The sequence below is a fragment of the Artibeus jamaicensis genome, unplaced genomic scaffold (assembly GCF_021234435.1).
Source record: "Artibeus jamaicensis isolate MK-2021 breed Jamaican fruit bat unplaced genomic scaffold, CSHL_Jam_final scaffold_847, whole genome shotgun sequence".
NCBI lineage: Eukaryota > Metazoa > Chordata > Mammalia > Chiroptera > Phyllostomidae > Artibeus > Artibeus jamaicensis.
In genome coordinates, this window is record NW_026522057.1 from 18,864,504 (window position 1) to 18,876,585 (window position 12,082).

At 58.2% G+C, this 12,082-nt stretch overlaps 1 protein-coding gene across 13 annotated transcripts in view; it reads left to right on the top strand.

Moving 5' to 3' along the window:
* RAP1GAP (RAP1 GTPase activating protein) overlaps positions 1-12,082 on the top strand; it is a 62,122-nt gene that overhangs the window by 30,005 nt on the left and 20,035 nt on the right. For 12 of the 13 annotated variants that reach the window (XR_008390689.1, XM_053660522.1, XM_053660521.1 and 9 more), the window contains 3 exons: positions 3,649-3,742; positions 9,779-9,814; positions 10,901-10,948. Coding sequence is in view for 12 of the 13 variants with exons in the window: in XM_037135890.2 (XP_036991785.2) it covers positions 3,649-3,742; positions 9,779-9,814; positions 10,901-10,948 (178 nt within the window). In the remaining variant the exon portion in view is untranslated. Of the gene's footprint in view, positions 1-3,648; positions 3,743-7,328; positions 7,561-9,778; positions 9,815-10,900; positions 10,949-12,082 lie in introns of those variants that run through there. The other variant, XM_053660517.1, reaches the window with a different exon arrangement.

Sequence of the window (12,082 nt, forward strand, 5' to 3'; positions counted from 1 at the left end):
ACCTCCTCTCTGGCCACCACCTTTTCCTGTGTCCAGGTGTCCTCTGTACCTGTAGGCACATGTCCAGGCCAAACAGGGCAGGATTAATCTGGACCTAGGGAAGAGGCTTGGCAGGGTTTGCGAGATGGGGAGGCCACTAGGGTCCAGGCTACTTGATGGGGAGGCCCCTGGGGGCCAAGGCTACTCGGCAGGACTGAGGGCCTGGGTTGAGGGCAGCTGTGACGTGTGTAGTAGAAGAACCTCGGGCTGGAGTTAGACCTTGGCACTACCCTTTCTCTGGTATGACCTTGGGCTTGTCACTTCACCTCCCTGAACCTCAGTTGTCTTGTTGGGGAAAAGGTTGACACCAGTCCAACCTCACGAAGCAGTAGCTGTCGAGTGCTATACAGCCAGCTGTGCGGCTGTGGTCCTGGTCGGAGAGGCCTGCTCCAGGCACCTTCCCGGGGCTGCGGCTGCAAGTGCGGGAAGAATGCAAAGCATTTTAAGCTGGGCCAGGCCAGAGCATCAGGGAGGTTGTCGGGGAAGTGGGGAGGGGTAGAGGCTTGGGAAACCTCATGTGAATGGAATGGCGGAGACCAGGAGGAGTCAAGGACGGGATGAGAGAGAGGGGAAAGACGGAGAGATTCGTGAAAAGGAAGGAGAATGACCAAGTTGGGGAAGGTCTGTAGAGGCCAGAGGCAGAAGGGGAGGGAGGGATGGGCTAGAAAGGTGGAGAAGAGATGGCGAGAGGTGAGGACAGAGGAGGAGAAGGCATCCAAGGAGGCTAGAGGGGTCAGAGGGAGGCGAGGGGCTGTGTTTACTCATTCCTTCCAAAGTACTTATTGAGAAATTTACTAAGAGGCAGTGTAGTGTAGCGTTGGGGCACAGCAGCTAGACCTGGAGGGTTGGTGGTGCAAATCCTCCGTATTTCGCCTACTTGTACCGTCACCGTGACCTTGGACAGATCGCTTACCCTCTCTGTGTCTTCGTTCCTGCCTCTGAAAGATGACGATTAGCCGAGTTAATACAAGGGAAGCAGGCGGAGCTGAGCCCGCACGTGGCACTGTCTGCCTCCGTACTGACTGCTGCTGCTGCTGCTGTGATCCGGGTGGCTGCCTACCCAGTGGGATGGGCTGCGTCCACAGGACTGGCTGCCCGTGTTGTGCAGTTCTTGGGCCCCAGAGAGACAAATCTGGGTTCAAAGCCCTGCTCTACCTCCTGAACTGTGTGACCTTGGGCAAGTTAATGTACCTCTATGAGCCTCGGTCTCCTCATGTGTAAAGTCCACTCTTTCCAAGCACCTGTCTCCTGGGGGAGCTCTGAGGGTTAAATAAGGCCATGCAAGGCACGGGTCTCTGGTGGTTCTTGTTACTGCAGCCTTCCATCCCTCAGGGCCAGCATGATGATGCAGGCGGGTCCCAGAGCCTCTGATTTCCTGCTCTGTCCTCATCCTGAATTCCTTTCCTTCCCCGGGCCTTTGCGACCTTGAAGCATGACCTTTTAGGTGGACTTGTCTGGGCAGGGTGGGGATGGCATTTCCTGTGAGGAGCAGGACTGGCCAGATGAAAATGGGAGCTGAGGACCTGGAGAGGTTGGGTCCTGGGTGGAAGCCAGGGCCCCCTTGTCCTCAGAGACCTCCGTAGTCCTGGGCCAGTGTGCGAAGTCCTGAGATGGGCACCTGGGCACGAGGAGGCTGAAGCTGAGAGCGTTCTGGAGGGGGAGGAGCATGTTAGGGAGCTGCTGCCAGGCTGACCTGCGGTGGCTACGCTTTCAGCCTGGGGGGGGACAGACAGAAGGACACTACCCCAATAGCTCCGTCATGGGCCACAACCTCCGCTCCACAGCCAGGGCCACGCCCAGACAGTGGTCCCTACCGCCAAGGGGGCCCAGCCTCCCCTGGGCTTCAAGCCCAGGAACTCCTGGCCCCTGGGCACCATCTGCTCTTCATCCCACTGGCCCTGGGCCTGCTCGGTCAGTGGCCTGAGCTTTAAATTCTGGCTTTATCACCCACTTGCTAGGGGAAGTGGCTGCACCTTGCTGAGCCTCATCTTCTCCCACCTGTAAAAATGGGGGTAAATAATGCCAGCCTTCTGGCACTGTAGCGAGGGTATAATATACTTGGCACAGTATAAGCACACAGTAGGTCTCATCGAGGAGCCCCTGTGGTGGCCACAGTGGAATTTGCCTGGACTGTCGCTATCGGCCCCTCTCTAGCCCTTGTCCCCAGTCTCTCCCCACATCAGTGTGCCTTGCAGTCTGTGGGAAACCGCGTTTAGTCTGTTCCCTTGGCCACGAATCTTCAGTACCTCCCTACTGCCAGCCTCCGCTGAGTCGTTCATCTATTCAACAAACACCAAATGAGATCCTGACCCGGGGAGCTGGTGTTTACCATGAGTGAATGACTATCAAAGAGTTTATTGAGTGAATAACTAGGAGTTGTTCAGGCTCTATGATGGATTTTTTTGGAAACTGAGGCTGAGAGGAGTGTGTCACGAGGTCCCACAGTAGGTAGGTACCTGGGGATGTCTCCCCCACACTGATGCCACAGCCTGGAAGTGCCACTGTCACCATAGCCATTCTTTCGGGCCAAGACCTTCCCTTTGAAGTGCACACCCGAGAGGTGCAGAGGTGTGTGCAGCAGTGCCGAGGACGGGGGCCACGGCGGGGGGGGGGGGGCTCCGGGCTTCCTCAGGGCCTCCCTCCTGGGCCCGGGTCCTGCAGCTCATGCCCTCTGGAGGCGTGGCAGTCCCAACTTCACCTGACTCCAGCAGCCGTTGGCCGCTGAGGATCCTCTGGCAGCCTGCGTGACTCATCCTCTGGGTTGCTGGGACCTGGGCGGGGGTACGGCCACGTCATGGTGGCCCTCAGCAGCCAGCGGAAGCCAGGCCTGCTCCCCAGCCCTGGGCTCCCTGGGTCCCAGGAACCACTGGGTGCCTCCTCTCCCTGACCCTGGAGGTGGCCTTCTCAGCAGGCTTTCTAGGGTGGCGGGAGCTGACTTCACCCTCGCTAGACCTGTTCCCTTTCCTCCGGGAGGGGCGTGGGTGCGGGCAGAGAGTCCGGGCCCGGAGTCAGTCAGGCCTGGCTCCAACGCCTGCTCTGCCGCCAACCGGCTCACTGACCTCTGTGCACCTCTGGGTCCTTCTCTGTCAAGTGGGGATACCGGTGTGGTGAGGGGTCTGTGCCCTCAGGCCTGGCACATAGTAGGCCCAATGAGTATCAGGTATTGTTACTGTCAACGAGAGCAGTAGCCCAGTGGCCTCTCAGCCCACAGGCTGCTGTCTCCCTGAAGGCTTGGGGAGGGGTCCACACTGCCTGGCGCACTCTGCTGAATCCAGCGGTCCCGGCTCAGCCATCAAGAGCAACCCTCACTGCCCCTGCCTCAGTCTACCCACATTCAGAATGGGCGGCCGACATCCTCTTGGCCAAAGTATGTGTGAGGGAGGCCTGATGGAGAGCTTGGGAGGGACCCGCTCACGTCTCCGGTCTCCGGGGAAGGAGACCCTGTTTGGCTGCCCTGCTCAGGAAGCTCCTCCTCCTGGGGGTCCCAGTACCCACTCCTGCGTGAAGTCTGCCTCCCCTCGCATCCCCCAGCGCCAAGGTTGACTCCCAGAGTTCACAAGTGTCCCTCCGTGGGGCTCTCCCTGACCTCAGTCTCTTCTTCTCTTCCAGGAGGAGTGATGGGCAGAACCCGCGCTTCCCTCGGGCACTAGACCTGCCACGAGTGGACTTAGCCCTCCCACCCGCCGCTTCGCTCCACCCAAAGGTAAGTGCCTGCCTCCCCACCGCCCCAGGTGTGGAGACCCCCAGGGCCAAGAGAATGGCTCAGAATACCTGAGAACGACTGCTGGGCAGGAGGTAAACCGTTCAGGCCACCGCTGCTCAGCCCTGGGTGGGCCTGGTCGAGTCTCAGAGGTTGGACGGGGTCTGTAGTGCTGCTTGGGACGGGGAGGGATAACTGGGAATAAACTGGCCCCGACTGTTCTTCATGACCTTCGTTGTCGACACCACCATCCGTTCCCTCATCTGCACGTCGGGTATAGTGGCAGTGCCCCCGTCATGCAGCCCTTGTGAGGACTAAGTGGAAAAGTGCGCATAAAGCTTTCTATGCTCAATACCTGGCATGGGCAAAAGTCCTATAAATGAGGCCATTGTTGTTGTTATCATCAAAATCAAATGTTCACCCAGCACCCGATTGGTGTCAGACTGCGCTGGGTACCGAGCAGCCAGAAATCAACTAGACCCAAACCCTGCCTTCCAGGAGTCACGGTCCAGTTTAGAGAGAAATAATTAAACGTATGCAGAGAGTCAAATACCAGTAATAACTGCTAGCACTGGTTGAAATGATCTGTGGGCCACGTGGGTACTTAATGCTTTAAATACAGTATCTCATTTCATCCTCGAACTGTAAGTACTGTGTGCTAGCTGCTAGTATTAGTCTCATTTTACAGATTAGAACATCAAGGCTCAGAGAGGTTAAGTTACTTGTTCAAAGACACACAGGTAGGATATTATGGGGTTGGGGCTGGAACCATGTCTGTGTGACCAGAGTGCTGATCTCATGGCCTCTCCAACGCAGAGGGTCACAAGTCCTCACTTTTGTAGTGCATTTTACAGTTTCTAAAGCATGTCCACAGACATCCTGCCTCTTGGTCCTTTCATTAAACACCAGGTGGTAGGCATTCTCCAGATGAGGATCCAGATGAGATGCTCAGAGAGGCAATGTCACCTTCCCAGGGTCACACAGCCAGGAAGTAGCAGAGGCAGGATCTGCCAAACTCCTCTCCTAGTGCTCTGACCTGAAACGAGGGCCACGTTCCTCTCCTAGGCTGGAAGGACAGATGGCCAAGGAATGGTGTCCTTGTGAGGGACCACCACCTCCAAGGGGGCGCCAAGTGGGGATCCTATGGACAGTGTCAGGGGGGGACTCTTTCTCGCTCTCTGTGCCTGGGCAATAGCCCAAGACGGGCCATGTAGATCCTGGGGCTTGGCAGGAAGGGAGTGACTCAACGGCAGCTGGGCTTGTGAGTGAGCATCTGGCAGGAGGCCTGGGTTCTCACCCAGGGCTGAGTGCCCTTGGACCATAGCTTCTTCTCCTTGGGCCTCAGTCTTCCCATCAGGAAAAGGAGGGTCGGAACGGCCCCTTGCCCTGAGTCCTGCCTGCTCGCACAGCCTGGGGCTGGCCCTCTCAGATTAGCTCTGAGATGCCTCCCCCTGGGCTTCCTGGCCTCCACCCAGTCTGTCTAGAAGCCTCTGATTGTGCCAGCACGACCCAGACTGTAGGCTCCTGACTGCCTACCCCTGCCTCAGCATCAGGACACGGTCTGTGGATCCTCCTCCTTTGACCAGGGTCCAGAGAGATCGAGCGATTCGTCTGGATCCCAGCAAACCAGTGGTGGCGCTGAGGGAACCTGGCCTGTGACACTTGTGCCATGCCCCTCCCCTCGCACCCCTAACCTTGCACACATTCATAGTGTTGACAGTCCCTGTGCCAGTGGGCACATCCCTGCCCCTCTCTGGGCCTCTGTTTCCTCATCCATAAAATAGAGGTGACGGTTCCTTCTCTACCCACCTTGCCAGCTTGCAGTTGAGTGATGACCTTGAAAGTAACTTTGGAAAGTAGAAATCAGGAAGCTGAACTATTATCAGCATAATATGCTCCCAGGGTAGGACGGAACACCCAGGAGGGACCCTCCTCACTGGGGAGCCACACTTGAGATGGCCAGGACCCTCCTACCCTGCCCTCTTATGGGGGTTTCTTCACTTGGGGATTCAGAAATCTGCACAGAGGTACATACACAGTCTACCCACATTCATGTCCATGGGCACAATCACGTGTCTGCACATGTATTCAAAACCTTGCACATGTACACATGCAAGCATGTACAGATACATATGTACAAGCACACATACCCAGGATGTCCAGGTACACACAGCCACACCTAGTCTCAGTCTCACACACACACACAGTTGCGTGCACATGGGCACACCCCCTCCACTCCGCCTGGCACATAGGCCTCTCCGGCGGTACGGGCAGGTCTTGCCTCCTCCCAGTGTGGGAATGGATGTTTCTCTGGCTGCTTTTTGATGGGTGCCCGGAAGCGCTCAGGCCTGGAAGTGCCTGCATAAATCAATATTTGCTGCTGTTAATTATTAAAAACAAAGCTACACCGTGTCTGGAACACACATCTCTGGAGTTCCTGCCGGCTCCCTAGGCTCCAACCTGACTCAGGTCCAGATCTTGGGGAGAGGAAGACATAGTGCCTGCTTTCCAGGAGTCCTGGGCCCTGGAGACAGACGGTGGTGGGCAGCTGCCAGCAGCTTCTTCTGGATAAAGAGGGGCTGGGCACTGAGCTGGTGGGCAGCCCTGCCCCTGCAGGCTCCAGAGCAGCTGGTGTTGACTTGGCCAGCTCAGGGAGCAATTGCCACTTTCCCAGCATCTGTCTGGTAAAGGGGTGCTGAGGCCCCAGCCCTGCCCACACTGTACAATGGCAGACACGATGCAGGGTCAGCTGGAAGGACCTGCAGAGGCCTTATAAGTTTACAGATGGGGAAACTGAGAGCTACAGAGATGGCAGGGACTCACTCAAGTTCACTCAGCAAGTTGTAGCAAGGCCAGAGCTAGAACCCATATGTCCAGAAGTCGGCTCCATACAGTGGGGCCTTGGCAGCCCCTCCCCAGGCACTGTGGTTTTATCTTCTTGGGTCAAGGCCAACTAAGACAGTGGTGGGGGTAGTTAGAACCAGGTATAGCATGGACCCTGAGGAAGGGAGAGGACAGGCCAGCCACTGTCAGGCATTAGGGAACCGGAAGGGAGGGAGGGGAGAGCAGCCCCAGGACTTTCCGGGGATTCCTAGGTCTGCCTTTCCTGGCTGTGTGATCTTGAGCATGACGCTGCACACCTCGGAATCAGTTTTCTCTTCTGTAAAGTGGGGATGACACTAGTACCTCCTGGGTTGAATGGAGAGGATGAGATTTGCCAAGGGTCCAACAATAGTTAGGTACTCAAAAAAGTCTTCTGTCTCCAATGTAATCCCCTCCTTATCCTGTCTGGCTTCACAGCAGGTCCCAAGAACCCCACCCCAGAGGCCCTGAGGCGAGGTACCCAAAGTCCGGGAAGATAGAGGTGGGATGGGGTCGCGCTGCGGAGAACCTGGCGGGTGTGCCAGATAATTTGGTGCACTTACTTAAGTATTTAAGCGCTCCACCAAGTGCGCGCAGGCGCAGTGTTCAGAGACCGGGTCTGGCCGCTCTGGGGGCGGGGTCTCCAGTGACCCCGCCCCTATCCTCGTAACCCCGCCCCGGCCCCGCACGGCCTGTACCTGGCGCCCCGCCCCCTCCGGGCCCGGCCACCCGGCGAGCCCAGCGCAGGCAGCGCGCCGCCGGGAGCCGGAGCCCGACGCGGAGCTCTGCGCCGCGGGGCCCGGGCCGGGGCGCGCGTGGGCCAGAGCCAGCCGGACCACCTGAAGCGCCACTGGGACGGGCGCTGGGGCCGGGCCGGGCTCAGGATGGCGCAGATGAGGTCCCTGGCACCCTCCGGCCGTCCGCGGAGGGGCTCGCTGCCCACTGGGGCCGCCTGGCAGGTGAGGACTGGGGCAAGGTGGCCTGGTGGAGGGGCTCTGTGGGAGCCTCCGGGTCAGCCCGACTTCCTCGGAGCCCGGCAGGCTCTGCCCTAGCCAGGGCGCGTGTGCGAGGCGCCGTCATGGAGGGTGTGTTAGCTTCTGGGCTGACACCCTGCCACAGCGGCCACAAGGCACACCCCTGCCCTAGGGTCCCGGGTCTTCGGCTCTTTCTGCCGCTGTCCACAAAACAGAGTGCCCTAGTTGCACTGTGGCTCTCAGTGACTGTGTGTGTGCGCACTAGCCTCAGGACCATTTCGTCCATCCCCTGTTCCCTTTAGGGTGGTCTGAATGTCACAGTGTAACTTTGGGTGATGCTCTGGGCCACTTGGCTCACAGCCTTCCATGTGTCAGCATGTCTGCTGCCCCCATAAGACTGTAAGCGTGGGTGTCACTTGTCGCTGTGTGTACACTCTGTATGACAGTAGCATGTGTCAGTATTTATGTGGCTGTGTTTATGTGACTCCTAGTGCATTGTTCCTGGCCATGATAGGTCATCCTGAGCAGGGTGCTCCGGGGGACATCAGTGCGCCCCATTGCTGTCATGCTGGCACTCTGCTGGCCTGACGTGGTGTGAGTGTGGGTGCTGATGCTGCTGTTGTGCAGGGTGTTGTGTAGACAGGCATGTTTGTCTACCTGGGCTGCAGGTGTGTATTGTCCAAGCTCAGAAACACTGGGTGTGGCCAAGGTGACCATGGGTCAGCGTCTCCCATGGCTTCTTCTGGTGCATTTCATGGGGTGGGTTTTGCCCCTGTGGTCAAGCCTCAGAGTGTACACATGGGGTGTTTGTGTCTCGTGATTTTTAACAGAGCTGTGTGTGTGTGTGTGTGTGTGTGAAAGAGAGAGAGAGATGGGTGGTATGTGCTCACGTGGGTGTGAGGTTCAGACCTGTGCCCCTCACCCTTGGTGAGTAACTGCTCCGCAGTTGTGCATGCTTTTCCTTTTCCTCAAACTCATGTAGTGTTGTGGAAGCAGGTCTGTCGTGTCTGATACTGCACTGGGTGTGTGGCTCCAGTGGGGGGCCACGTGGGAGTGGGACTCTGTGCCTAAGTTTCCACTAACACACCTGCCTGTAGCTGCATGTGGCTGTCATTGTATCCCCACATGCAGGTGTGAGAGTGGTTTCATTGTGTTTGTGTAGCTTCATGTGCAATTACTGGTGTGCAGATCTGCTCAGGGAAGGGTTGGCATTTGTGTATATGGGTCTTGTACATGGACCTGTGTATGTGTGAGTGGGTGTGTAACTTGGGACACCAACATGGGTGTTTTCGGGGTAGCGTATAGCTTTAAGTCTAAGGATTGGTGTGCACAGACCCTGTGGGTTTGTGTGTGTTTGCTTTCTTTGGTACAGTGAGACTGTTTAAATATTGGTGTGTAGGCCCATGTGTGTGTGTGTGTGTTTGAGCAAGAGAGAGAAAAGAGTATGTGCTTCCTGGTGCACCACCCCATAGCGCATCTGTGTGAGCTCAGGTGATGCCCCTGCTGGGCAGCGGGAGCCAAGAACAGGGAGGGAAGGGGCATCATCCTGGAGACTCTGGGGGCTTTCCAGGCCCAGCCCCCTGCCCAGGCCCCCGCCCGGCCCCCCGCCCAGCCAGCCATCAAGGATGCCGTCTTCCAGGAAGGCTCACAGGGAGTTGGCGCTGGAGAGGCTGAAGCTGCCAAGGCAGCTGGCAGATGCCTGATTAACCCTGCATGTGCCCTGGCTAGCCTCAGGAGAGGCTGTCTGTGAGGGGTGGGGGGTGTGTGTGGACTCCCTCATGTGTGTAGGCTGATGGGATATCCCAGCATCCTCTCCTCCAGCAGCCCATACTGCTTAGGGTGCGGGGTGTGAGGACCGGTGGAACCACATACCCTCCTGAGGGTCCCAGCTGGATCTGGGGATCTTTTGAGGGGTGCATGAGCTGGACCTGGCACTGCCCACCCTATAGTGACATGAGGGAGATATGTCTCTCCCTAAGGGTCACATCCCTCTGTCTGGGGTACCAGCCTCCTCCTTTGGGGAAAGGGACTGACTTGGGTGGGCTGTCCCTCAGGGACCCAGACTCTGGGCTGACAGGCCCAAGACAGTTGGTCAGAGCCAGGGGGACCATGACAGATGGGTGGGTGCAGACACCTTGGGGGCTCAGTGGGATCAGCTGGACCACCTACAAACTGACTTATGCTCTCCTGATCTTGGTTACAGAACACAGATCTGTTTGAGATGATTGAAAAGATGCAGGTGAGGCTGGGTCCATTGCTCATTCCTGGAAGCCCACAGACGGGACTGGACTGGGGTGGGGGGGCCCTTGCTGTGTCTCCAGCCATAGACCTCTGTCTCTGAAGACAGTCCAGGAGCCCTTGGCAGACCATGCAGGGAGGAGATGGTGGCAGTGTGTCATCCAGAGCCCTCTGTCCAGAGTAGGGTGGGGACCAGTAGTGCCCAACTCCCTATCTGACCCTGGGGCCCAGGCCCCACTGTGTCTCCCCACCTCCCATCTCTATGTAGGTCCCCAGCAGGGCTGGGGTCCCCACTTCAGCCCACCCCCATATACACATTATTTTCCATTCCCCAAGAGGCATCACAGACTCTGCAGGACCCCCCCACCATGTAAAATGGGAGGGGGGACAGATGCAGGGCACAGAGCATCCAGAGGCTGTGCTGCAGGTAGGGGGAGGTGTTGACGAGCCAGGCAGCCCCTGCCCCCTGTGCCTGGCCCCTGCTTCCAGGCCCTGGTCTGTTTTTTGTATTGGTATGTATTGGGAGGTCAGTAGGGGGCTGGGGTGGCTTGGAAACAAAACACAGGAGCTCTCCCTGATGTCAGTCCACCCTCTAAACCCTCTCTCCTGCCCCTTGCTGTTTCTCAGCCTCTCTCACTGGGTCTTTCTGTCTCCTCCTCCTCTCTTTCCCTCTCTCTCCCCCTTCTCCCTCTCCCTCTCCGGGTCTTTCTCTCTCTCTCTCTCCCCATCTCCCTCCCTCTCTCTCTCAACAACACGTAACTGTGTAGATGCAATAGCCTCCCTCCCCACCTCCCCACACACACACAGGCACGTGCATGCCACCCCTGCCCCCACTCCCTGCGGCAGGCATTCCCGCACAAAGCCCCCAGCCCCCCACCCCTGCTGCCTGCCTCCCACAGCCCAGGTTGCCAGCGGGACACCCAGCCCTGCAGGGAGACCTGAGTAACTGAGCACCCTGCCCTGGGAGTCACCCACATCAGTGGGCTTTCCCTTACTCCACGGGATGGGTGGTGAGCCCAGGGGAGGGGGCTCTGCAGCAAGCGTGGGAGGGTGGGGTGTAACTGGAAGTGCTGCCCTCTCTTTGCAGGGAAGCAGGATGGATGAACAACGATGCTCCTTCCCACCACCCCTCAAAGTAGGTCTGAACCACAACCTCTCCAAAGAGTTTGGGGGACTTGGATGGGGCTGGAGGAGGAGACAGACTCCCTCCTTCAGGTGGGGGTGGGGCCGGGGCCTGGGGAGTCCTGCCACAGCCTCCTACGAAGCAACCAGCCCAGGAGAACTCACCACTTTCATGAAGTAGTCCTACCATGGGCCAGGTGCCAGGGTCCCCAGCTCTGCCCTTTAGTTCCCAGATGTGGAGGACCCCTCCTCGCCATAGGCTGGGGCCTTCATTCCAGCTCCTCCCCACCCATCTCACCATGCAAACTCAGCCTGCCTCTCCAGGCTCTCCCCTCTCGGAGTCGAAACCCCATCCCTCACAAGACAGCCTGCGTAACCCGCTTTCCTGGAAGCCAGTCTTGATGAGCAGTTGTAGGCAGACTCAAACCCAGGACCCAGGAGGCTTGTTCTCTGCTCCCTGTAGCCTCTGCCTAGAAGGCTGAGGGGGCAGGGGGAGGGGTGACCTGGTTGTGTCCCGCCCCCCTGAGGAGACTGACAGGACGCTGAGGACTGAAACAGATTCCAGAAGGCTCTCCTTTACACTCAAAATTTTCTTGGGGGGAGGGGGAGGCGGTAACTGAATTGCCCCACTAGGTAGGCATCTGGTTCTCTGGTTGGTGACTGGGGACCCCAGCCATCAAGAAGACTGGCAGCTGGGCCTAGGGGAGTGGGCTCAGGCTGCAGGGGTGAGGATTAAAGGGGGTTCAGGGGCACAAGCCTGACACTTTGTTCAGGGCACGGGTTTTCAAAGTGCAGTCCTCAGAGTGGCTCCATCAGCCAGCACCTCCTGAGGACTGGTGAGATGTCAGTCCTTGGGCCCACCTGACCTAGGGCATCAGAGGCGCCTGATGTGGCCTTCTGTGTTCAAGAGTGTTCCCAGGCTGTGCTGCTGCCCTGAGAACCGCTGGTCTGCGGGTTCCTTCCTTCTGGGGAGGCAGTGAGCCTCGCCCTCCCTGGGCAAGACGAGGCCCAGAAGAGGCTGCCCGTACTCAGTGAGCGAAGCCTGCTTCGCCCCAGCCTTGTGGGGTCACCCAAAAGCGAGCCCTGCCCCTCCTGTGAGACAGTGAGATGAGGTCAGGGCCCCATGCACAGCCTGGTGGCTGGCAGA